Genomic DNA, 25,918 nt, shown 5'->3' with positions numbered 1-25,918 from the left:
GTAGATATTCAGGACTTTGATGCCAGGTATATTTTTTTATTAGATAACTAGGAAAAAAAACACCCACTCCTAACTCAGTGTTCATTTAAGTGAACCAATTTGATTATTATTATTATTATTATTATTATTATTATTATTATTATTATTACTATTTAAGAAGTTGTCCTAATGGGAGAGTGGAAAATAGTATTTTTAAGGTAAGTTAAATAAATAATAAATACAAGCTTTATTTCTAGCCCGCCTTTCCAGAGATCAAGGCGGGTTACAGTGGTGAATTTTACAATCCAACAACACACAAATTACAATAGATGGTTAGTTAATAGATGGTTTGCCTTTTACCTATTCCCCTGAAAATTGTTCAGTGCTGAAATAAGTAGGCTTCGTTTTTACCTGCCTCTGAATGTAGAAAATAATTCAGAAAAACCTTATGAGAATATGTCCCCAAAAGTGTCATACAACAGCATCTTCATGATATTTCATTTATCTTTTGGAAACCATGGCCTTGGAGGGGGAAAGTCTAGCCAAGTATTATCTCCTTTCAGCACAAATGCACTGAAAGGTTATTGTTGGTGAAAATGTAGCCAGGACACCAATTTTGCTATTTGTTTGATAGCTAAAGTGTAACATGTATATTTACATATTTATGTAGCAAATAACTGAATCTTCACATTGACTTTCTATAGACACAGGTGTGCAATGAATATAAGGAAACTGAGCGGCTAAACAGGTGTATTTGAGTAATCAAGCCACCTCTGTTGGAAACATTGCCATACAATTTATCTATCCTCTTTCAAATTTGATGTGTTATTAAACCACAGGAAGGAATTGGATGAAATCTGTTACCTTGCAGCCATTCCATTTAAATATGAATGCTTTGCATTGCTCTGCCAAATGAAGGATTTTAATTGTCTGATCTGCAGTATGTTCATACATGCAAAGTGTCATCATATGCCAGTGAGAGTTATAATGATAAAGTGAATTTAAATCTGTAGCTTTTGAACATCTAACCCTTTAAAGCTTTAAAGTCCCCCCCCCCCAAAAAAAAAAACCTGTATCTATTAATTCAGCATAAGGTCACAAAGATTATTTTCCTACTCTATGTATTATTTTCATTTTCATGATAGAATATGTTATTTGGGCAATGCGCCATGCAATTTTCACATTTTTATTCAATATAATGCAGCTTTTAGAATTGCTTTTAACAACTGACTGCAGTGCAGTGTTCTTAACAAAGATGTGTTGGTGAATAGAAAAGATGAACAATTAACAGAAAAGGCTTCCCACTGAGCTGTAAAAAGGAGTTGTCACTTATTGTTTGGGTCTTTGTTAGAGTTAGTGACTCTTTCAGACTGAAGAGGGAAAGACACATGCATACTGCCTTTGGATAAACTGTGTAACAAAATAAAAAATGTTGCCATACGTTTTAAGCAGCAAGGAAACCTTACAACACAGTAAGAATAAAATGCTATATACTCATTGCTTCCCTCAGTAATGAAATGGGTAAAGAATTAAGAGTGCAATTCTGAAATGAAATGTCTTTCCACTGGTCCTTAGGAGGTAGGAACTCTGACATGTTTAAATCCCTTGAAGAGTGTGATTCACACTGCATGCTCGCAAGGCACACGGAAGCGACCCGGAAGCCACCCAGCCATTTATATGGGGTGGCTTCATGACACTCCAGCAGTATGGCATTTACATGTTGCATGCCACCAGAGCATCATGAAGCCAGCTTCCGACCAGGGCACAGGTGACAAATCCAGCTTTTTGTCTCTGAAAAAGAGAGCAAACTGGCAAATTTGCCAGAAAAAGAAGCGAATCTTTGCAGCTCCTTTTTTGTGCGGCTGCAAGGCAATTAGGACCATGGCATGCAGTTGCCACGGCCCCAATCCAACTTCAAAAGAGGCAGTTTCAAGCCCCTTGTGTCTGTCTATTTGGCCTTTGTATGGACCCTGGAGCCCTGCCTGAGAATGAACTCACAAGCTTGTGGCTGTGAATGGCTGCAGTATTGGCATTTAACCACTGCACCACCAGTACCAGCATTTACCACTGTATATAAGAAACATCAATTAATTCCCTGTTTAGACTTTGGCCCCATCTCCAAGACATCTCATTATGTAAAGAAAATTGCCAAGAAAACTCTGTGATAGGTTTGTTTTAGGATCACAAAAATTAGGGAATGACTTGAAGGCAAACAATACACACAAATGCAAATATTCCAAAATCTGAAAAAATCCAAAATCCAAAACATTTCTGGTCCCAAGCATTTTGGATAAGGGAGATCCACTTGAACTTACTTTGATACGAAATGTTTTCCATGGAAAATTCTATACCAATATTCAAACTTGTTTGTTACATGTCTATACAACTATGAACATGAAGCATGAAACATATTCTATACCCACTATACACACCAAACAAAATTAAGAAGATTTGCTGACCAACCCAGTGAATAATGAGACCAGACACAGAGAACTGGGTTATAAAATGGACAACTTTATTTAACTCATCTTATTTAATTTTATTTCTCCAAGCAACCAGAAGTTACTCTCACACTGCTGTTGAGGTGAGAGAATGGACCAGCGTTTCAGTCAGACTGAGAGGGAACGGGTGGGAAAGCCTACATTAGGCTGAGGCCCACCCCCACCTCTCTTAAAGGCCAGCTACATGCACCATTTATCTTTAAATTGCTGGTCTCTCCTCTGAGAGGCCAGCAAAGGCTCGTCCCCTGATCACAGGATCAGGGAGAAGCATTAGATAGACAAAATTAAAGTGAAAAACACATCAATCAACATCAATTCTTCAATAAATGATTACATTTTAACAAAATTAAGTGGAGGTAACCAAAATAGCTCATCACTACAAAAATGTCTTTATTTGCTTTTCTTTCTCTCTCAAAAAGAGACACGGGGCAGGGTGTTATCAGTACGCTGATGACACCCAGATATATTTCTCCATGTCTCAGTCTACAGCTTTGACTAAAGATGGCATCTCTTCTCTCAGTGAATGTCTTAAGATAGTAATGGACTGGATGAGGAAAAACAGACTAAAACTGAATCCAAACAAGACAGAGGTACTCACAGTAGGGGCCCCTAACCCAGATATTGAGATATATCAACCTGTCCTAGATGGGGTCACACTTCCCCTAAAGGACTGCGTTCGTAGCCTGGGAGTGCTCCTAGACTCATCACTTCAGATGTCTAATCAGATAAATGCAACGGTCAGGAGTGCTTGTTATCAGCTTCCACTAATACACCAGCTGCATTCTTTCCTGGAACTGGGGGACCTGGAAACTGTGGTACATGTGCTGGTAACCTTATGACTCAACTTCTGCAATGCACTCTGCATGACGCTACCCTTGTGCCTAGTCCAGAAACTTCAGTTAGTTCAAAATATGCCAGCCAAGTTGGTCACTGGAAAAACCAGAAGTAACCAGATAACACCCATTTTAAAATCGTTCCACTGCCTGCCTATTAGTTTCCGGGTGCACTACATGGTGTTGGTAATGACCTTTAAAGCCCTTGATGGCTTGCATTCAACCTATCTATGGGATCGCCTACTTCGGTACAATCCACCCCACACACTCAGGTCATCTGGGAAGAATCTACTACCTATAAATCCTATTAAGATGATGCTGGCTGCAGTTACCCAGAAGACCTTTTCTTCTACTACTCTCAGAATATGAAATGGCCTGTCAGAAGAGATCTTTCATATTACAATCTTGGTCAGCTTCAAAAAGGCTGTAAAGATGGATCTTTTCCAGCAGGCCTTTCCTGAATATCAAACTCGGCCACCCATTGTATCGACCATCACACTGAATATCCTGTAACCCTGTTGCCCGTCTCTGTTTATTTTAATGGATTATTTTAATGCTTAAATATGTTTAATTAATGTTTTAGGGGAGGGAGGGAATAATTGGGATTATTGTTGAACATTGTTGGATTTTTATTGTAAGCCGCCTTGCTCCTGAACAGAGAGGCGGGGCAAAAATAACGTATTATTATTTTTATTATGTGTAACTCAGAGGTAAAATTACTGACAATCTTACACTGGATTCACTGCAGAATTTATTCAATACATTTTTTTTCCAAGGCAATTTAAACTTTTTTTCAAACCTTTACCACAATGATGATGCGTATATGGGATTACACATAGACAGTATAGCAATGAGTAGTACTGTACTATACTGGGATGCTATTTTTGACAATAATAAAATGGTATTCAAATGGGATAATCCCACAGTTCATTCTGATGTAGCAAGCAGTATAGGAATATCTAGCATAGATAAATATTGTAAATTCCCTGTGGAAGATTTTTTGTTTGTTTGTTTTTTGTGGTGGTGATGTTACATTCTGTTTTAAATTATGCATTGTTTTTAAGAGTTTCAAGTATTATAATTATGAATGTGGATGTCAGGTGTTTACAAGTTTATATATGTATTCCTGATATTTTTAAACCTCTTCCTTTAATGTTTACTTGTTCCTTTAGCTTTATGAGGGAAAGTCAGCTTTGAGGCTATTCTCAATCCTCATAGTGCTGTGATAAATATACAGTATTACTTCACTTCAGTCATCTCTGCATATTTGGAATGAGGTTGGACCTCTGTTATCATTTCTGTAGACTGCTCTATACAACTTCATCTTATTTTTTCCATTTAAAAAGTGTTAAAGGAATATCAAGAGCTATCAACCAACTTCACAATATTGCAGTACAGCATAGCTCAACATTTATCAGGCAACACGTAGAATATAATTTTTGTGGTGAAATTGCAGTATTTTAGCATGCTCATGCTGACAGTGATTTTAAAATCCTAAATTTGCCTTGCATGGAATATCCATCTGTTACTATAGAATAATATATGTTTATTAGCTTAGTCAATTTATAGCCTGCTGACTTAAAAAAAAAATCTTGATAGATTTCACAATAATCACACAATCAATATGACAGAGAAATAAAGAGACAGATAGCTTATATTACAGTTTCACAATATTTAAAACCAGAAACTTGAAGCAGAAACAGTACACAAAAGCAGTAAAAGGACAGAGATTTGACAGGTGCATAAAACATGTCAGAGTTTCTACCTCCTAAGTACCAGTGGAATGACATTTCAAAAGATGGGCATCGTCACAGACTGTTATTTGGAAGCCAACATAGAATGCACCCAGCAAACCTATTTATTATTCTCAGCAGTGTTGCAGTTTTATACTGGGAAGGCAAACTATTCCATAATCTTATCCCAGTTTTTTTCAAGGCTTTATATGCGAAGAACATTGTCTTGAAATTTGCCCAGTAGTTAACAGGCAGCCAGTGCATCAACATCAACATACAGTAGTTGTTTCAAACAGTATGACATTTTAGACAAAACACATGAGTGCCCTCCACTTGCATAACAGTAATGTAAACATGGGATTACTGACGCATGGTTTATTGTGGCCAGGCAATTCTTGTCTAGGAAAGAGTGAAGTTGGTATACTAGCCAAACCTGATTAAAGGTCCTATTCATCACTTAAGATTCTAATAACAATGAAATCTGGGCCTTACTCAAACTGCATATTCTTTCTGAGTAATCTCTGTGTATGACTAAGAAATGTCCCAAGGTATATGCTAAGTTTATTGAACTCCTGTTCATATGCCTGTCCAGATACCTGAATATTGTTCCACTTCAGACAATTAGTATCTAGGTAGTGTCAGATTTGAAATTATATAAGTATCCTGCATTCAGTATACAGATGTCGAGCATCTTTTCTCATAGTCTGGTGTCAAGTTTGAAAGCAAAATCAGCATATTTCAAAGCAAAATCAGCATTTACGATTCAAGAAATGGACTGCTATATTTTCCCTTCCAATGCCCTTCTCTTTCAAGTGCAAATATTTTTTTTCAGTTTTATCTCAAACAATAGAAGTAAAGATATATATATATATATATATATATATATATATATATATATATATATATATCCCCTGCCTCTTCCATTTTGGGGATCTTCTCTATAGGAGTTTAGGAAAAGAAATTCCACCTCAACATTAGGAGAAACTTCCTGACAGTAAGAGCTGTTAGACAGTGGAGCACACTCCCTTGGAGGGTGGTGGAGTCTCCTTCCTTGGAGGTCTATAAACAGGCTGGATGGCCATCTGTCAGGGATGCTTTGATTTTGAGTTCCTGCATGGCAGGGGGTAGGACTGGATGGCCCTTGTGGTCTCTTCCAACTCGATGATTATATGATTCTATCTCATGGCATAAAAACCCACCTTATCCCTGCTGTGTTGAAGTCTCTTTCAGGATAAAGTTGGGTATTATCATACCAAACTGGGAAGCTTCAGGCTTTGCAAATTGGCCAGCTGAGCATGGCTTCCAGCCAGATGTTAGCCAGGATTGAACTGGGTGGCAGAATCAGTGGCCATGGTGATGAGTTCATTTACACAACCCCCTTTTTGATTTCCTCCACACACCCATGTTTTAGTTTGTTTTTTCTATATTTTTGTATGTTATCAAACTTGTTTTTATTCAACTTTTATGTGTCTCAACTCTCTAGCTAATTTTATATGAGTTTTAGGAGTGATCCAGTTTTATCCTTGTATGTACTTTGGTATTCTGATATTTGTATTTTACCATTGATATGGTCAGTTGACTAACCAATAAACCTGTTGTAGTTGTTTTTGTTGTTGTATTGGAATGGATTAATAAAAACAAGTGAAATGATTCAGTGCCCATTTTCAAATCTAAAACATCAATGAGTAATTAGAAGAGGAAGGGTAAAATCCAGCCCTTATTATGTTGTTATTAAAATGACATGTGAAATCCTCCATCAGTTTTGTCTATATCATTAATCTCTTTATTCCAGAAATGAGTTTCCTTCCATCAGAATACCATTAAAGCTCAGCCTGTAGCCACTATACTTCTATAGTTGATAACTAACTTGTTTAATTTTTTAAAAAATCTAAGTTTTTCATTTTAAAGGGAGGAACTGATATTGCCTGTAATTGTATACAACTGAATGTTGATTCAGATTTTTTTCATACACTTTTTTGGATCATTTTTGTTATATACATAGATAAGGATCTTTTAAATGCTTGCAACACCTAACATAGTGGCATTTTACTCACAAATGTAGCTCATCTCATCTGCTCATTAGCCATGATGTATAGTAGTCCACTATATTATGAAGAGAAATTCCTTGCCTTCATTTCATAATAATAAATTGCTTTTCTAGCTTCATTTTAACTTCACTAAATATGAAGGTACCTTAACAATAAGCTATTCTTAGTTTATATGTATTTTAATGTTACTGTAATGGGAATGTAGTTTTAGACTAGTAAAGTTCCTCAGATTAAAAACCTCTGTGTTGGTTTCAATGGAGCAATGGCCTCAAACAGACAGGGTTAAAAGAACATTAGTCCTGACTCACAATTACTCATTAGCCTTGACCACCTTGATCCCTGTGGGACTGTGGTGACTGCACACGCCTTGCCACTGCTCTGATATGGGACAGTGCCACGATCCTGAGCCAGCCACCAAAATGAAGTGTTTTTGTCTTTTCCTTTTTGTCTTGGTTCTTCCAGGTTGGGATGGGCTTGGCACAACTCTGGCTATGTTTGGGGCATGCATCATGTAAATGCCACACCCCCAACAGTGAACTTTTTGGCCCATCTCTTTCGGGCCAAATGCTAATGAGTAATTGTGAATCAGGACTAATGTTCTATTAAAACATCAGTAAAACATTTAATGGTGGTATCCAGACCGGCGCAAAGCCTTGGGGCGTCCTTTCCGGACACCCTGCAACCCTAGTACATGGCCGCGGCATTGTAATGGCGGTGCCCTTTCTACATGGGTGCCGCCATTATGACGTAACATCCTGGCGCTGCTGCAGGGCGCTTGTGGAGCCCTTTCAGAGGCACCAGAAGGAGCTCCGTTTCAGAGCTCCTTTGGCTGCGCGTATCACTGGCGCGGCTTTTAAACAGCTGCGCCAGCGATACAGAGAGAAAGGGGCCACTCGGCTATCAGGGTGTCCTTGGGGCATGAAGACCCAAGGACAACTCCAGGCCGCGGTGAAGCAGCTTTTTACCGCTTCCCCAAGGCCTGGAAAAGCAGCAGATCGGGGCCTCAGGGCTGTCGCTGTGGCAGCTGAGGCCCTGATCCATCAGGGAAAGGGGTGGGTGCAGGCCGCCCCAAAGGGGTGGTCTGTATCCCGCCAATGTTAGGCCCAACTAGAGTAGACTTTTTGTATCAATGCAACAATAAGTTTTGATTTCCCAATTTCCTATTAATTAGTCTAATTTAGTTTTGACTAACAACTACAGTTAGGACTAAGTGTTTCCCTAAAGCTTTAAAGTCCTTTCATCCCTATTCACAATTCATTTAAAATATTCCAGTCAATGAATGATATGAACACAGAGGTTCCAGTAAAACTACTGATAAGGAACATAGAAGGATTAACAATGGACTTAGCCTGTGCACATAAGATAATATAAATTGGAACAGGTTTTGACATAGCTCTCAGATCCAAGAACATCCAGTTGGATATACAGCTCAAGACAGCTTACCTGCATTTTGTTCAAAAGGCAGCTATATTTATATGGTTTGCTGCTGCTGGGTTGTGAAATATTGAACATCAGACTGGTGAAGCAATGTCAGAATAATCTTGTTTGAAACAGGTAAGACTCAAAATTCCTGTTATTACAGAAGTGGGTATTTAATTATTAGGTATCTTATTCATAGTGTGAGACTGGCACAATTACTATTTGCCCTACTGCTCACATGCTGCTATTTTGTCCCCCATGCTATTTAACATCTACATGAAACTGCTGGGAGAGGTCATCTGGGGTTTTGGGTTGTGGTGTCTCCAGTATGTGTATGACCCCCTGTGACCACTGTGTTACACAGAGTTCTCCTCCTTTCTTCTTCTGAGGTTTTTCTTTCCTCAGAACTATTTCTTTAACCCTTGGTCCTTTTACTGGCCCCAATTCCTTCCATAGTCCACTCACTTAATAAGTGACTCAAAGATGGGCTCCCAGTATTTTTATCTATTAATGGTTTTAATATTTTTGTTGGCAAGCTTTTGATGTTGTTATTTATAAATTACTTCAAATCACTTCTTTGTAGACAAGAAAATATATAACTTTTATTTGCAGACAGAACTTAAGTTAGTATCTTTTTACAGTTGATTCTCAAATCTTATTATTAGAATGTGTACATTACTTCACTTGTTACAAACCGCCTTTGTTCTAGTTCCGTCAGTGATGGTTTCCACCTGAAACTGTGTTTTATTTCTCTAAACACAAGTTCCAATACAGCCCCTTCATCAGGAATATAAATCTTGTGAAAGTTTGGCTCAGTTCACAAATACCATTCCCCCAGAAGAGGGTGTTAGCCTGCCTGAACTAGCTCTTTACTTCTCACAGAACACTACACATTCATCCTCCTTTCAATGGTCCTCCCCATTTTATAGTCACTCCGCAGGCCCCACCATTGGAGTCAGCCTAACTTTGTTTGGCTGTGGGGGAAATTCCACTCTGACAGTGACTCTCCACAACCCCCAACTCTAACGTTCCTTTCCATCTGATTCCAAAGAAGCTGTCTCGATATTGAACCAATGTCTGCTATCAGTAATGGTCTGGGTGAGGGCAAACAAACTGAAACTTAATCCAGGCAAGACATTGGTGCTCCTGGTTAATCAAAACTCATATCAGGGAATAGGGACTCACTCTGTGTTGGATGAGGTTATGCACACACACCTGAAATCTCAGGATCACAGCTTAGATATTCTCCTGGACTCAGCTCTGAGCCTGGATGCCAAGATTTCAGCAGTGGCAAGAAATGCATTTGCACAGCTCAAATCAGTGTGCCAGCTACACTCATTCATTGACACATCAGATATGGCCATGGTGACACATTCCTTGATAACATCTCATTTGGACTATTGTAACACATTCTACATGGGGCTGTCTTTGGAAACTGTTTGGAAACTTCAGCAAATTTAAAATACAGTAGCCAGAATGCTGGCCAGGGCCAGTTATAAGGAAAATATAACTCCCTTGTTGAAACAGCTTCACTGCCTACTGGTTTGTTTCTGGACACAATTCAAAGTGCTGGTCATGACCTATAAAGCCCCATATGGCTTGCTTGGTAAGGACAAGAGATGAGAGCCTTCTCATTGGCTGCTCCCACTTTCTGGAACTGCCTTCTGTGAGAGACTGGGCTGGCTTTCCTTCTGCCAGCAGGCAAAGACTTTTTAAAAATTAATTTAAGCAGACTTTTAATATGTAATCTTCATCAAGAAGGCTTTTATATGGCATGTGTGTTCTATTTGTGTACTTTAACTTTTGTATGTTTAATATTTTTTTTAATTGTTTTAAAGTTTTTAACTGATTTTATCTATGACACACCCTGGGTCCCTTTCCAGGAGAAAAGTGGCATTTAAATGAAATAGATCAGTAACTACTGCTTTCCAAAGCAAGTAGAAACATAAATAAAAAACATAGGTGAGATGAGACTGCTAGGATAGGCCTTTGGAAAACACACTACAGATGTGTTGGATATACTACAGGGAGTAGCAAAAGAACTCATAAAAATATATACATGTTGTCAGAGACTAGTTGTTGTTGTTTTACACCATGAGACTAATTCTTAATACAGATAATGTGTGCAAGCTGGCCAGATCTTTTTTCACTGGCAGACAAATACATTTTTGTTTGCATAGGCTTTTAATGTGTAAACAGGGAGGATTCTTATTGAAATGTGTGTTTATTTTATTTGGTTTTTTTACATGGGGTGTTGTTCCCATCAGCAGTTGTTTCTCCAAAATTAAGCTTATATAAGAATTTGAGGCTACTGCTTCATATTTAAATTGCAGAAAACATGTTTATTTTTAAATGATATTTTTATATTGTAGATGTTACCAGGGCAGTTTATATTATACGATGAATATATATTTATATTATATGAAAAATATAACTTAAGAATCCGATATGAATAAAATAATAGACTAACCCAGACATGTTTAACAGCAAGCATCATGTAGTGGAGCAGCCTGCCAGTGATTCTCTGGGTAGTTTGGAAGTCCTTTTGGTAAATGGAGTAAAGGTTCCATGTTAATAGTTTGCATGAACAGTATAATCCCAGCTAAACAACTACATAAACATACAGTTTGACATCCTATTGCAGCAGAGACACACACGCAAATGTCCCTTGTGCATGTGTATGCCATTTGGAGATCCTGCTGCTGTAGACTGGTATTCTCTTCTCCCAACCACAGCACCCCCAGCTCCATTCTTTGCCCCATGGGCACTGTGGACTGATAATGTCTTGTTATAGCCCCATAGCAGATGCAAAATTGTTACAGCAGCACTGAGATTTCCATAGGCGAGTCTCCACACCTGTCTAATAATTTCATATCTGGCATCAGGCACATTGCTCAACACTCCCCCATTTCTGCCCAGTCTCTACATCTGTGGTGGTGAACCTATGGCACACGTACCAGAGATAGCACACAAAACCATTTTTTCCAGCTCATGGCAGGAGGGGAAGAGGAGAAAAGGCACACAACTATTCCTTCTCCTTCCCGGCTGTCCCGGACCTTCAGCTGCCTCAGGAGAAGCAACTGAAGGCCCAGGAGGGCAGAAGGAAGACGTCCTGCCCGCATAGGGTGGAAGTCCTGCTCCAGAATCCCATTTCCCCCAGAAATCCTGCCCCTGGCACCATGTAACACCTAGTGCTGGAAGGGCTTTTAGTTTGGGCACTCAGTCACTAAAAGGTTTGCCATCACTGCCCTATATAGTCAGTGGCCCTCATTTAGAGGCTGTGGAATGAGTCCAGGGATGGTATATGGTTTTACCTAGTATGGGTCTGCATGCAGAACTACTGCATATGCTAACACATACAGGATGGCAGCCACTGTATGTCACCAACATTCGTTTTCAGATTTTAGAACAAACATAGTTATATTCCTGTTTTACCTTGACACTGGACAGTTATTTGCTATTCCAAAATCCTCATTGTGAGAGAAGTCTTTCTGGACACACACCTATGTTCTTTTACCTAATTAAACTGGCAACTAACAGTTTGTGGAGAGAAATCACTTGCTTCTTTTTGATGTATAGTGATACATTGCTTAGAAGGAACTTTCCAGATGCAAAGCAAAAAAATATTCTTGTTAAAGGACACTTACATTGCTAAGAAAGTATAATTCCTTTTCAATGTTTGTGTGTACACACACACACACACACACACACACACACACACACAGCGAGAGAGAGAGAGAGAGAGAGAACTTGCAGCTGGGCAGCTAGGGTGTGTGTGTGGGTACATAGTTGCTGTTTTTGTACAATTACATGTGACAGCTGATGAAAAGCAAACTTAGCAACATCTTCCATTCAGTCCCAAGTGTTCACAGCCTTACATTTGTCTATGCAACTGCATCCCCAGCAAAAGTAAAACTGCTCGCACTGTAAAATGGTATATTGTGTGATAAGCCTTTAATGTGTGGTTAATATGTAAACGTAATGTTCAATCAATGTGTTAAAGTCAAGGAATCCCAGAAATGATCTTGGTAATCACATAGGCAATCACATACATTTTAACTGTATTTTATTCTTTTAACAGGCAATCTGTTTTAATATTGTAATTCTGTTTTAATGTAGCACTATTGTATGCTTTTAATTGTACTGTTTTGTAAAAAATATTATAAGCCACTCTGAGTCCCTGTTTTGGGACTCAGAGTGGAATGATGATGATGATGATGACGACGACACCAACAACAATGGGCAAACCATGAAAGACAAAAAAAGTTAAAATATAATTTTGGCACCTATAGTCAGTGTCCCTTATTCAAGAAGCTGTGCAGAAAATGTATCAGATCCCTATGTCACTTCTGAGAGTTTACTTTGTGTCTATGTATACATGAATATCCTGCTACAAAAAGTCCACAGAAGCCTCAAATCCACCCAGTCTCGTCTTGAATGACTCAGTTCTTATTAGTCATTATAATGCTAGAATCTAATCCATAATTAGGATAAGAATGAAAAAGAAAATGAAAGCTGCTGGAGGAAGCATTAATGATTATAGATTTGAATAATTTGGATATTTTGAGATGAAATTTGAGGAACAAATTGAGGCACTGCCCAAACAATACACACTTAAATCAAGCATTGTGTCATTTATTTATTTATTTTTAATAAACTAAAGGAGACCTCTCTTTTTTGTATATCTATACCAGCAAACTGTTTTTGAAGAGACAGCTGTTGTGATGACTGAAGGTATGACTGTGGAAACCTCTTATGTGCCTTCTGCATACCTAGCAGAAATCCTTCGGCTTCTGCAAGTTCTGTCTGAAGTAGAAGACCTCCTTAATTCTCCCAGTCTGCAGGGCAGGGATTGTGAGGATCTTGTCAGACAAGAAGAGTGCCTCAAGGTAAGAATCCAGCCATTTCAATAATGTGAATGTAACGTATTGTAGTTCATGCAATTGCCTAGGCAAGCTTAGGGCCGAGCCAGATTTTTGTGATGAATATTTTCAGTTGAAAATGTCGCAGTTTGGGGACAAGAACAAAATGCTTTTTGAAATGCGCCCTCAAATGTAAAAACTTTCACATCATTCCATTCCTCTTCCATGTCTTCCCCTTGCAGCAGCAACCATGACAAACTCTTTTTCAAGACTGTCCATTTTCCTCCACTATCTGAATAGCAAAGCAGACATTACATAGCGAGTATGATGACATGATGATATCCTGTTAGCTTCCCACTCTCCTTCTGAATGGAGAAATATCTTGCTTTGTGCATGCATGTGTGTGCATACAAAAAGATGTGATTCTTGTACTAAATATATATTTTGCAACTATTAGTGGTCCTAGGTATATTTAAAGGGAAATTGACATGTTTCCTGGGAATATCCATACCTACAAACCATCAAATCTGGAGGATGCTATACAGGAATACTATCTGTAAATCATTTATGTATATTAGCTGCCTTGTGTCCCATTTTGGGAAAAAGGCGGTATAAAAATATAATAAATTAAAAATAAAATAAAATTGTATGTTAGCCAGAAATACTGAAGAATCAAAGGGGAATTTATATTCTTCTGTATTATTTAAAAGTACCACTTGAGTATTTCAACATTTTTAACAATAGCCTCTGGCAATGCATTGCAAACTACTTGAAACGCAAAAGGGATTCTAAACCACTGTTTGTGATACAATGCTTTGCACAGTTCCTTTTTTTAGATTCAAGAACCTTTTGGTGTGTGGGGGGGTGTGCGCGCACACACACACACACGTATAAAACTGAGTTTCCTAGATAGTGATGATGATTTAACACAAGCATCAACAGTTGTCTAACTACTGGTCAGAGACTCTAAAATGAAATAAACTTTACCTCCAGGCTCCCAGTCCACTAGTCCACTAAAGGTATTAAGAGGGAAGAAGGAAGCAAGCATTTGCAGAGCAGCCCTTTTCTGGCCAACCATTTAGGCCAGATTTCTACCATCCTTTCTTGCTTAGAAGGCAGGATATCTTGGTGGACTTTGGTTTACTGGCTAGTATCAGAGGCAAGAATGTATCTCCCTTTGCCTCTGTAAGACCAGGGCAAAGCAAAATAGATTATAAAGTATTTATCATGGCTTTGTTGTTGTCATTCTGTGCAACAGATGCTTATTCTTACTTGGTTTGTGTATGAAAAAAGTGTTGTGAAATTGCTGGTAATAAGCAAACATTGTGTTATGCATTTTCCATGTTGTCAGCTATGTTGGTCCAAGAAGCAGTGATACAGCAAAAGCATTAGTGACAGATAAATATGTTACTATAACTACTCTTTAACATTATATATTTGTCCATCTTAGTGTGATTTATATCAATAACTAATCACTTGCTCATCCATGTGTATTTAATATTTTTGTAGCTGACACTAGTTTTAATGATATTGATTAATATGGTTACAAGTAACTATTGCTGTAGATTTAATTTAACTCAGCTATTAAATATCAAGAGAAGTGCTTGTGGGCATGGCTCCATCTACATCCCAAATAAATCTCTCAGTATATCCAAATAGATCTTGCAAATTCATATGCTGAAGGAAGGGATGTAGTTTTGATCTGAGTTTTGTAATGAAGGAATATTTATTTTGTCATAAAATCATTCATCATTGTCATTATGTTGGAATAAAAATAGAAGCATGGTGCATAAATTATATAGCTGCTGGTTGGAAGAGAATTAAAATTAAATTCTGGTTGATTTTTAACCCACGGAGAATTTGCATGAAATCAAATTTCAAGACAGTATTAGGCAGAAACTTATTTAAACTGTATTTAAAAGATTTAAATATAATTTATTCTCACTTTTAACCTAAATGATAGTCTTTTAATTAAAGCTTTTTAAAAGAAAAACCTAGTAGGCTTAGACAACATATTGTTTTGGAAATGGTACAGTTCGACATTTAAAGGTGATTCTTCTTTATTCAGAAAACAGTGACTAAATTAATTATGTTCTGAAAGTACTTAATATCTGCACAGATTAAAAGTTTAGCTAGTTCCTAATTATATTTATCGTCCATATTTCCATAATAGCACTACATAGAATGTCAGTTTTGAAAGATACTTAACCTATCCAGAGATACACAGCCAGTTTTTAAAAACAACTATCTAGCTACAAATTATTTTATAATGTTATTCATAAAAATAGGGGCAAAGATTGTATCATCATCTCTTTGGCACTTCCACTCAAGGAAGCACTAAGAGAGTAGAAGGGGTTGGTGCCTCTTATAGGTTTATCCAGTATGGACTAAACTCTCTCCTTTCACCAATCTACTCAAAGAAAGGGATGATTCAGTACAGTACCTTAACTCTTGCCCTTACATCTTTTTTTGTGGTTGATATGATTGCATTTTCTTAGCCCTGCCCATGCCACAACAAAGTGAGGCTTGAAGCTACAACTTTCAGGATGGCCTTTTCAAAGGGACTCTTTGGCTTGCCTTCCATGTACCAGAAAAGACAAAATACAAATCATTGCTGGTGCCAGATTGTAGGTGCTCTTAAGAAAAGTCAAAGTGGGCTCTTAAGTCTATGGCTTGGATTCTATTAGTTAGACCCAAATGACATCAATTCATTGAATCAATGGCAACTTGTACAGTATGTCAGTGCTTAGGAAATTCCATTAATTCAATGGGTCTACTTTTAGTTGGGATGAAGAATGCGATTTAGCGTGTATGTTTATTTTCCCATATTGGTTTCCAACTAGATGAACTGCCTTACTTCTCACCCCCACCCCCACCCAAAAAGATCCTAAAAACAGGGTTAGGCTGTTCAAAGTGGTTCACAGAATGGAAGATAGGTTTTCCCAGAATCCCTTCCTCTATCTAGAGCTTCTGAACCCCACATTTATGCCCCCTGCACTCATACCACAACCCTCATTTACCATAGTTCCTGCCTCATCTAGCCAGCCTTTAGGATGAGCACAACATTTATGACTGCTGGAATTCTGTAAGCTTTTTGGTATAGTTTTTCTTTATGTGAAGTCAAAGGCTTTCATGGCCGGCATCCATAGTTTTTTGTGGCTTTTTCGGGGTATGTGGCCATGTTCTAGAAGAGTTTCTTCCTGACGTTTCATCAGCATCTGTGGCTGGCATCTTCAGAGGATGTTTGCCTGCTATATATACCCAAGTCTTTTCCAGGCAAGCATTCTCTGAAGATGCCAGCCACAGATGCTGGTGAAACGTCAGGAAGAAACTCTTCTAGAACATGGCCACATAGCCCAAAAAAAGCCACAAAAAAACTAGTTTTTCTTTACTTTTTCCTTTACATCCTTTGTTAATATGTCTCCAAGTTTTACTCTTGACTTATCAATGGGTCATATCAAAATCCATAATTTTGGCCCCTAAACTTGCTCTCAATTTATACATGATGTTGACTTATACACACATATATAGGGTATTGACTGGTGTATAGAGAATGATTTTATATCTTTGGCATATACTAGTGCAATAAGCATGTCTAGGGTCTCTTTCTCCATGTAGCATAATCATATCTATACACATTTACATTTTCTCACATAAACCTATTGAATTTTTGCTTCAATATATACAGATTCATTGTCAGACATTTCTATATATATGCATTAAAGAAAATCAATATTTTATTGATATGAGATATAGAGATGATAGGATTAGCAAAAAAAATAATTAAAAAGCAGAACACTTGAAAATTAATGATACGTCGGAAGAACTAGACCCAAGAACACAGAAGTATAATTACACCCAAGGTTCCCCAGCTGGGGAACGTTATTGATTTCCTATCAGCTATAGCTGTAGTCTTCAAATAATTATTCTGTAATATGTTTAAGTTAACTGCCTGTTTATGCAAGAAACCTGAATAATGGATTTCCCATAGCTGTCTCTCAAAAAGGATAGCTGTGTTTGAGCATCAGTTTTTCCTAGTGTGTAAGGTGTGGTACAGATTGCCCCAAAAGAGCAGATCTGTGGCAGCCCTTTTATCTCCAGGTTGGGGACAGGGCAGAATGCAAAATGCCACTTCTCCGTGGCATGGAAAAGGAATGTCCTTGGGGCTTCATGCCCCTGGGAGCCGCAACCATAGGAGGAAGGGGCCGCCCATCAGTTTTCCGGGCCCAGTACAAGGTGTTGTCTATCACCTTTAAAGCCCTAAATGGCTTGGGTCCAACCTATCTTCGGGACTGCCTCCTTTCATATAATCCTCCCCGCACACTTAGATCCTCGGGGAAAAATTTGTAAAACAAGGCTGTCCATGACCTTGTAAAACAAGGCTGTCCATGACCTCCCAGAGGACTTTTTCAGCTATTGCCCCCAGATTGTGGAATGGCCTGCCGGACGAGATCCATCATACAGTATTATGACCCTAAATAGCTTTTAAAAAGCTATAAAGATGGATCTCTTCCGGTAGGCCTTTCCTGAATAGTCCCCTGGCCATCAGAAGGAAAATCTAATTGCTGACCTCTGACTTCACCACAGTTTATTGAATTGTTTTTGAGTGTGTTTTATGTTTTAAATTCCACATTGTTTAATTGTATTTTAAGGGTGGGTGGGTGGGTTGAGGCTTCAGATTGTATATTTTAACCTTGTAAGCCGCCCCGATTGCATTCTGTAGAGAGGCGGGATATAAATAAATTTTATTATTATTATTATTAGTAGTAGTATTAGTATTATTAGTATTAGTATTATTAGTATTATTTCTCCCTGGTCTTGTTCCCACAGACGTTTGGTTGCTGTGGCAACGATGCGGTGCCCAAAAGAAGCTCTGTTTCGGAGCTCTTTCCCGCACAGTGCCCAAGCCACCATAAGCGGCCTGGGACGGCACTGAGATGTCACCCACACGCCACGCTGTTTGGACGTGGTGTGTGCATGATGTCATCATGGCGGCCCCTGTGTGGATGGGAGGCCACCATGATGACTCCGCCACCACGTACTAGGGTTGTGAGGCATGCGGATGCTCTGCCCCCATGCAACCATAGTGTGTGGCCAGGCCACCGGTCTGCACCAGGCCTAAGTAACTGTAATAACTTCTGTGCATGTGACCTCTTTAAAAAAAAGCAATGGGGATGCTATCAGCACAACTGACAAAGTATCATAGTTATTGATCTGAGAAATATGAGGTACATGTTTTCATATTTTATTTTCTTTGATGCTTTCATTGTACATCAAGAATTAAATTTTGTAGGCTGCACTGGGCTGCTTGGTAGGAGAAAGGTAGTATATTTGTGTGTGTTTTGAAAAATCAAATCTTGTATATTTTATGGATGCTACCTGCTTTCTAAAGGAGTAGATATTTCCAGCAGTGGTGCCATGATTGTGGAATGCCCTCCCAGAGACATATACCTGATGCTTGTTTTATATATTAGCAGCAACATGGAAACATGTATTTATTTCCCCAGGTTGTGGTTGATCTTACATTGTAGGTTTAACAAGAGTAATCTCTATTTTAATGGCTCTCTGGTGCAATGTTTGTCTTTCTTGATTTCTTTTATTTGATTTGTTTGATTTTGTATTTCTCTTGTTTGTTTCATTTTGCTGTGGTTTTTAATTTGTTTCTACTTTGTAAACTTCCAGAGAATGTGGTACTGAACAACAAGTATTTTTAATGGTTTAGTAAATATTCAAATTCAATAAAGTTAAGAAAGCACTTAATCCCCCTTGCCATGTTGTTATATCTCAGAATCATCAGCTTCTTATCTGACTTTTGTACTGAGAAGAAACTGAAACCTGGGGGGGGGGGGGAGAGGCAAAATATTCTGAAAGTGAGTTATACTCCCAAATTTTTGTCTTAGTAATTGGCCTATGGTCCAGTATATTTTCAGAGCTGAGTAGGCATTTGAACTCTGGCTTCCTAGAATCAAATCCAACAGTTCTAGACAAAAAGTTCACTTTACCACTAATGATTTTACCCCAGAATGTAAATAAATGTTTGTTTTTGTATGAATGGTTATCTGATACTACCTATTTGTAGGTGAGTGCATGTCTCCTCTGAAGATGTCCATTCCAGGCAAAAATAATAATCACTTGTCTCTTCCCTTGGCTATAATTTTTGTATCCTTATCCTTAATGATTATACATGTAAATCCAACAATTCTCCATAGGAATCCTCACCATTTCGGTTTATGCTAGATGTTCATTAATCACTCTAAACCTTTTATTCTCCCAGCAAGAATGCATACATAATCCTCTTTAAATGTGCTGGATTTATGAAAGTTGTAACAAATATTATGATTCATACTTCTAGTACATATTTAAGACTGCGATTAAGACGTGAATCTTTTCCTGCCATCCATGAATGCAACAAGCTGTGCTTCTCCCAATTATAATATCAGTTTAAAAATGAAATATGATTACAGATTTGGTATTCATACCAGTACAATACCTCATCCTGTACATATTTTGTTTTCCAAAAATATATTAGCATTTTTGTCAAAGAAGTGTACATCTGGATTCTATCAAATAAGGCTAGGAAAAACTGAGGAACTCAAATCTCACAACAAGGACAAAATGGTAAAGTTTAAAATAGTTCTTGCCTTTATCTGAGCAAAACCCAGTTATGCACAATCTGTACAAACTAGGCGAATGAAGTCACTTTACAACTTGATTTGTCAGGAATAAAATATTTGATAGATGTTGGGCATACAATTGGCTGAAAAGTTGAATTAGTAGAGAATGTTCTCCTTAAGTGTCAGAAAGAGGCAAGTTTAGATAGTAACAATAAATGGACATTGGAAATTCTAGTGGTTTGATTTCAGTTTTTAGAAGAAATATAATAGACCATTTTCCTAAATGCTGTTGCTACTTCCTTTGCTAATGGGCTTCTCTAATCCTACCCCTCATTATTGAAATGAAAAAATAGTACATTCTTATTAGCAGGTTACAAAATCTGAAGATGGCATCTGAAGCAGTCTAAAAATTCTGTCATCTAGCCATAAGTTTTATTTTCCTACAAAGAAATCTACCAATTTACACAGGCAGAGATGGAATCATGGGAGATTATCGCACACATCTTATCATACTGTTTTCCCAACAGAATATACATGCATTTAACTTCAAAGACAGGTCTTACCGAAATTCTCCCGTATGCAGCCTGTATGCCACCCGGGCTTATCCCGCAGCTTCCCAAAGACAGGAAAATCCTTCTATATAATTTTAAGAATACTTCTTTAATTATTAAGGTTCCTATAAACATGTTGCCCCCTCTTGTGTGTGAGTGGTTCTCTATGGTTGCATAAGAATCAACACTCAGAAAACTGTGTTTGCTCTTAGCCAAGTATTTAAAAAGGTTTTCAGAATATATCTTAAACATTACACAAGCCCATCTTTCTTTCTCTCCTACAGAACTGCCACCAAAATAGCAAACAAATAAACAAGCAAAAAATATTTCTTCTTTCTCCAGGTTCATGTACTTCACTTCATACAGGCCAAAAATTCTTATAGCTTTATTTATGTTTACTTACTTACTGACTGTATTTATACGCCACTCTTTTAGCCAGAAAGGCTTCAGAGCAGCTTACAGATAGTTAATAAGACATTTCCCTCCCTCAGGCTTACAATCTAAAAAAAACCCCACATGACACAAAAGGAGAAGAGAATGCCAGTGGGGAAAGGGAATAAGTTCAGTGGTTTTTCTCTCCCTCCAAGCTTGGACCATGGCAGATGGATTGGAAGGGAAGGCTCTTCTTCTTACTTTAAGCCAGTCCTCTTCTTACTTTAAGCCAGGCTGGACTTTCTCTCCCTCTGAAGCTGGATGACATCAGATGTCAAAGAGGGATGGCTCTTCTATAGGACATTCCCACTAGAGATGTAAATTCTTTGCTTGTTTTAACATGCAGGCAGGAAGAATTTTGAAAGGTTTTTTTTTTTAATCAACTATGGGAGTTTATAAGATTTGTGGTTGGGGGCATTTTGATTATTTGTCATGTTTGAAATTTTTTTGTAAAATCAGTGTTTTTTGTATAAATGAAATTTTGCAGTAAAAATCTCCTGAAATGTTCAACCCCCCCCCCCAAAAAAAAACCTATGTTATGGTTGATTATTATTTTTTTCTCAATGGGATGTCTCAATGTGTCAAGAGGATCTTGTAGCACCTTTGAGACTAACTGAGAGAAAGAAGATGATAGCAAAAGCTTTCAGAGACTTGAGCTGACTTCATCAGATGCATGGGACCACATGCTTAGGAACAGAATTTTATAGCTATGAAAGAGCAAGTTGTATGTACAAATAGCCATAGAAATGCAAAACATGTGGGTATAGTGATGATGGCTTTTGGAGGACAACAACAGGAGGAAAGATATTACCTAATGTCAGATAACCATATGAATGATAGAAGGAAAGGTTGTTATTAGAATGTAGTGTGATGCTGGCTGGGAACCAGAAAGGAGATATGATAAACTGGCCAAGACAACCTCCATGAGGTTAACTAGTGTTTTAATATGCATAGTGTGCCAGGAAATCATTGTCTCTGTCCAACCCACTGTCAATGGACTGGAGTTTTTGGATATATTCCAATTCTGCTGTTTCCCTTTCCAATCTTCTTCTGTAGTGTTGGTTTGTTTGTTCAATGTGTTAAGACAAAGTCATCATTAAAGAAAAGAAAAAATTATTTGCATATAGAGTTCCTACACACAGCACTCAGTGCTTCAAATGTAGTGGGAGCTGGAGCATTTATTATTAAGATCTATTACATGTTTTAGACAATACATAGTGTTACTTTTCAGTAGTCTCTGACATTCTCTTTACTTCTTTTGTTGTTGTCATTTAATGTGACATTGCAGAAAATTAAAGACAGCCTAGGGAGATACTCAGGTCAGATTGAAATTATTCGCAATAAGAAGACAGCAGTTTTGAAAAGTGCCACACCTGGAGAAGCTGCAAGAATACAGGAAAAGCTGACACAGCTTACTTACCAGTGGGAAAAAATCAACAAGATGTATCGGGACCGACAGGCGTAAGTAACTTCTTAACATTGGTACTTTGTGCTCTCCAGCAAGCCTCATTACCTTTAACTTGCAATGTGTGGTTCAGTTCTTCTCCATCCAAAATAGTTTGTTGATTCCATACTGAATCTGTCTTAATATTTGGACAGTGAAGGTGTTTCCATATGGACAAGTTCATGCCTTCAAACTGTTCTGTGACTAAAAATTGTTCACTGAATCATTTTTCACTGAATCAATTTGTGTTGTTGTCACCTAGATAAAATAGGAATCTGCCTAAAGATGAAGCATTTCTCATAGAAACAACTTTTAGAAAGTGATCTTGCAGGAAAAGGATGGCCATGGATTGGAAAACATAATATTGTTACTTGTTTTTAGCAGCACTAGTTATTTTACAGGAGGTAGCCATTCTCTTGCCACTATGTAACTATGGGGTTGAACAGACTGCCCTGATAGAGTGGTGTCCTGCCGTCCCCTTCAGGGCCAGAACAGGGCCACAGCAACCACACATCATGGCCCTGATCTGACAGTTTGCCACTGTAAAAAGAAGCAGAAAAATGCCACTCCTTTTTAGAACAGCAAAAAGATCTCCTTGCTGCTGTAGTGGTGACTTTTTGGTGTTTCTTCAGAGTGGTGCATCTAAATGATGCACCAAAGAAACGGTGTGACACTGCCTGCCATCTGGTCAGGCATGCAACATGGCACTATCAGTGAGGTGGAGTCGGGTCTGCAGTGTGTGGTCACCATGCCCCACTCCACTTTGATACAAGCATTTCTTGCTGGTCTGTTCAGGCAGTTTATTACTTTATATGTAGTTATAAATAGTGAATGTATCAGTATAGTGATGGAAAGGTGCTGGATAAACAAATTAGGAGCTGGGTGAGAAAAAGACTGTATTTATTAAAAATAATTCAGCAATAATTCAGAGAAATAGAACAAGGCTGAACAGTAAGGAGGAGAGTTACAGAGAAAGGTTAAGGCAGATTGTCCACTTTAACCATGGTCACATTTTAATTACAGAACTAAATAGGATACTGAAAGCCTCTGGAGGATCTTCTGGAGGACTGCCCTTTTGTGAATTCTAGATCCTTTTTCACATTTACATGGCCTGCCTGGTCTAAAAGGGTCTTGTTATAGACAAAAAATAGAGCTGCCTAGTTAATACCATTCCTTCCATGTGGATAGCAAAGCACCAATATTCACACAGAATCACCAAAATTCATAAAACATGCTTTAGCTGGCTGGCAGATCAGACTCTCTCCGGTTCAGAGGATAACAATGGGAAACCCCCTCTGAAGAAACTTGCCAAGATAACCACATAATAAGGTTGCCATAAGTTGGAAGCAACTTGAAGGCACTCAACAACAACAACAAAAGCTACTACCACACTGAAAGTCTTAGCTTAAACTTTTATTTATACTAGAAGCATGACAGGAGATGCACATTCACCCAAGGCCTACTTTTTTTCCTGTTTGCTAACTACACTATATATGTAGTGTGCATTTAGAAGAAGTTCTCATTCCGTGGTAAAAACATGTCTGCTTGTCCTAGCAGGAGCTTTTCTCACTTCCTATATTTTGTAAATTAGCTTATTTCCGTTTTGATTACATGAGAGAATCATGGGTTTAATTTGCAAGTGTTAGTGCAGAGGCACATATTTCTCAGGACAGTCTGTTGTAGTGAAAATGTAAACTATACTTTTCCCTGTAATGTCTCATTTGATCCACATTCAGTGCCATAGCTGGAATGTGGAAGTTAATGCTGCATCAATAAAAGTATAGTGTCTATATCAAGGGAAGTAATAGTGTCACTATATTGTGCTCTGGTCAGGCCCCACCTGGAATATTGTGTCAAGTTCTGGGCACAACAATTTAAAAAGGATGTGGAGAAACTGGAGTGGATGCAAATGAGAGCGACTAAAATGGTGAAGGGTCTGGGAAACCAAGCCCTATGAGGAATGACTTAAGGATCTGGGGACGTTTAGCCTGGAGAAGAGAAGGTTAAGAGGTGATATAATAGCCCTGTTTAAATATTTGAAGGGATGTCATATTGAGGAGGGAGCAAGCTTGTTTTCTGCTGCTCCAGAGACTAGGACCCAGAACAATGGATGCAAGCTACAGGAAAAGAGATTCCACCTCAACATTAGGACGAACTTCCTAATAGTAAGGGCTGTTCGACAGTGGAACAAACTCCCTCAGAGTGTAGTGGAATCTCCCTCCTTGGAGGTCTTTAAACATAGGCTGGATGGCCATCTGTCGGGGATGCTTTGATTTGGATTTCTTGCATGGCAGGGGGTTGGACTGGATGGCCCTTGTGGTCGCTTCCAACTCTAAGATTCTATAATTTTAAGATGACAAAACTCTGTGTGCAATACAGCCAATAAAGAAGTGTGCTTACCTGGATCTTTCAAAGATACCTCACCTTCCCTACAGCTGACATATTTATCATCCACATGTGGCACAAACTGGCCTCTGCTTGGGAACAGAAGTAATGCTTTTACAAGAAAGTATTTTAGTCTTCTAGACAGAAGGATGAGAGAACAAGAAGAAGTGGACAGGCATCATATAAGGAGAAGGGAATGTGTTCTATTTGGCCCCTGAAGAACATGGAATAAAACTGAACACAAATACAGTGTGACATATTAGTAACCTATACCTGTAAGAACATGGTTTTTCTCCTTCTGCCACTGCCCAGCCTTTATGCATTAATCTATAAGCTGAAATATGTAAGGTCTCTAGTAGCACTTATAGCACTTTCTATAAGTAGTCTTCACAACTTTGTATAGATGCATTGGAGATTTGTGCATGCATCTGACTCTTCTCTCCACAAGTGAATATCCATAGATATATTATGTTTGAAGCAAGATGCTGGTCAAGCCTGAGTGGACCCAGCCAACCACAACTCATGGAATGCTATGAGGGTGAATCAGTGGAGTTAAAGATATAACCTATAGGAGTTAGTTAGGGGTGGTCAGAAAGAGAGTTCAGTCTGTTGGGAACAGAGTTTTGGGAGCTGAGAACATGGGAGAGATTCAGGAAGAAGTGTTGCTTTGTTTGAAACTGAAGTATTACTGGGTACTGTGTGTGGAACCAGCTTAAGTCTAGATACTTAATACATTTGTTATAGAAGCATAGAACCATTGAGTTGGAAGAGACCACAAGGGCCATCCAGTCCAAACCCCTGCTATGCAATCTAAGCAATCTTTATAACTCTTTAGTGTTTTCATTTTTACATCTCTGCATTTTTATTCAACAATTTACAAGAAAGACAGGTGATTCTTTACTACACTGAATTATTGCAGCTGCGGCAGCACGGCTCTGTGGTGCCCTTTGGTGCTGTGTCATTTGGACGCAATGCTGGAGGTGCATCATGATGCCATCTGGACTGGCATGTAGCAAAATGGTGCCATGGGGGCAGAGTTAGGGCAAGCATCATCAGGATGTTATGCCACAGGCCAGCACTTTCTGCCAGTTTGTATAGGGCTATATGACTTGTCCTA

At 38.4% G+C, this 25,918-nt stretch overlaps 1 protein-coding gene across 9 annotated transcripts in view; it reads left to right on the top strand.

The window, feature by feature from the left end:
- Positions 1-25,918, top strand: part of LOC149319486 (dystrophin-like) — a 1,434,671-nt gene that overhangs the window by 727,520 nt on the left and 681,233 nt on the right. For all 9 annotated transcript variants that reach the window (XM_089511816.1, XM_089511819.1, XM_089511811.1 and 6 more), the window contains 2 exons: positions 13,208-13,402; positions 22,261-22,433. In XM_089511816.1, coding sequence (XP_089367942.1) covers positions 13,208-13,402; positions 22,261-22,433 — 368 coding nt within the window. The remainder of the gene's footprint in view (positions 1-13,207; positions 13,403-22,260; positions 22,434-25,918) is intronic.

The sequence above is a fragment of the Sceloporus occidentalis genome, unplaced genomic scaffold (assembly GCF_023333645.1).
Source record: "Sceloporus occidentalis isolate IW3139 unplaced genomic scaffold, rSceOcc1.0.p SCAF_2, whole genome shotgun sequence".
NCBI classification, from domain to species: Eukaryota; Metazoa; Chordata; class Lepidosauria; order Squamata; family Phrynosomatidae; genus Sceloporus; species Sceloporus occidentalis.
This window is presented reverse-complemented; position numbering and strand designations above follow the sequence as displayed.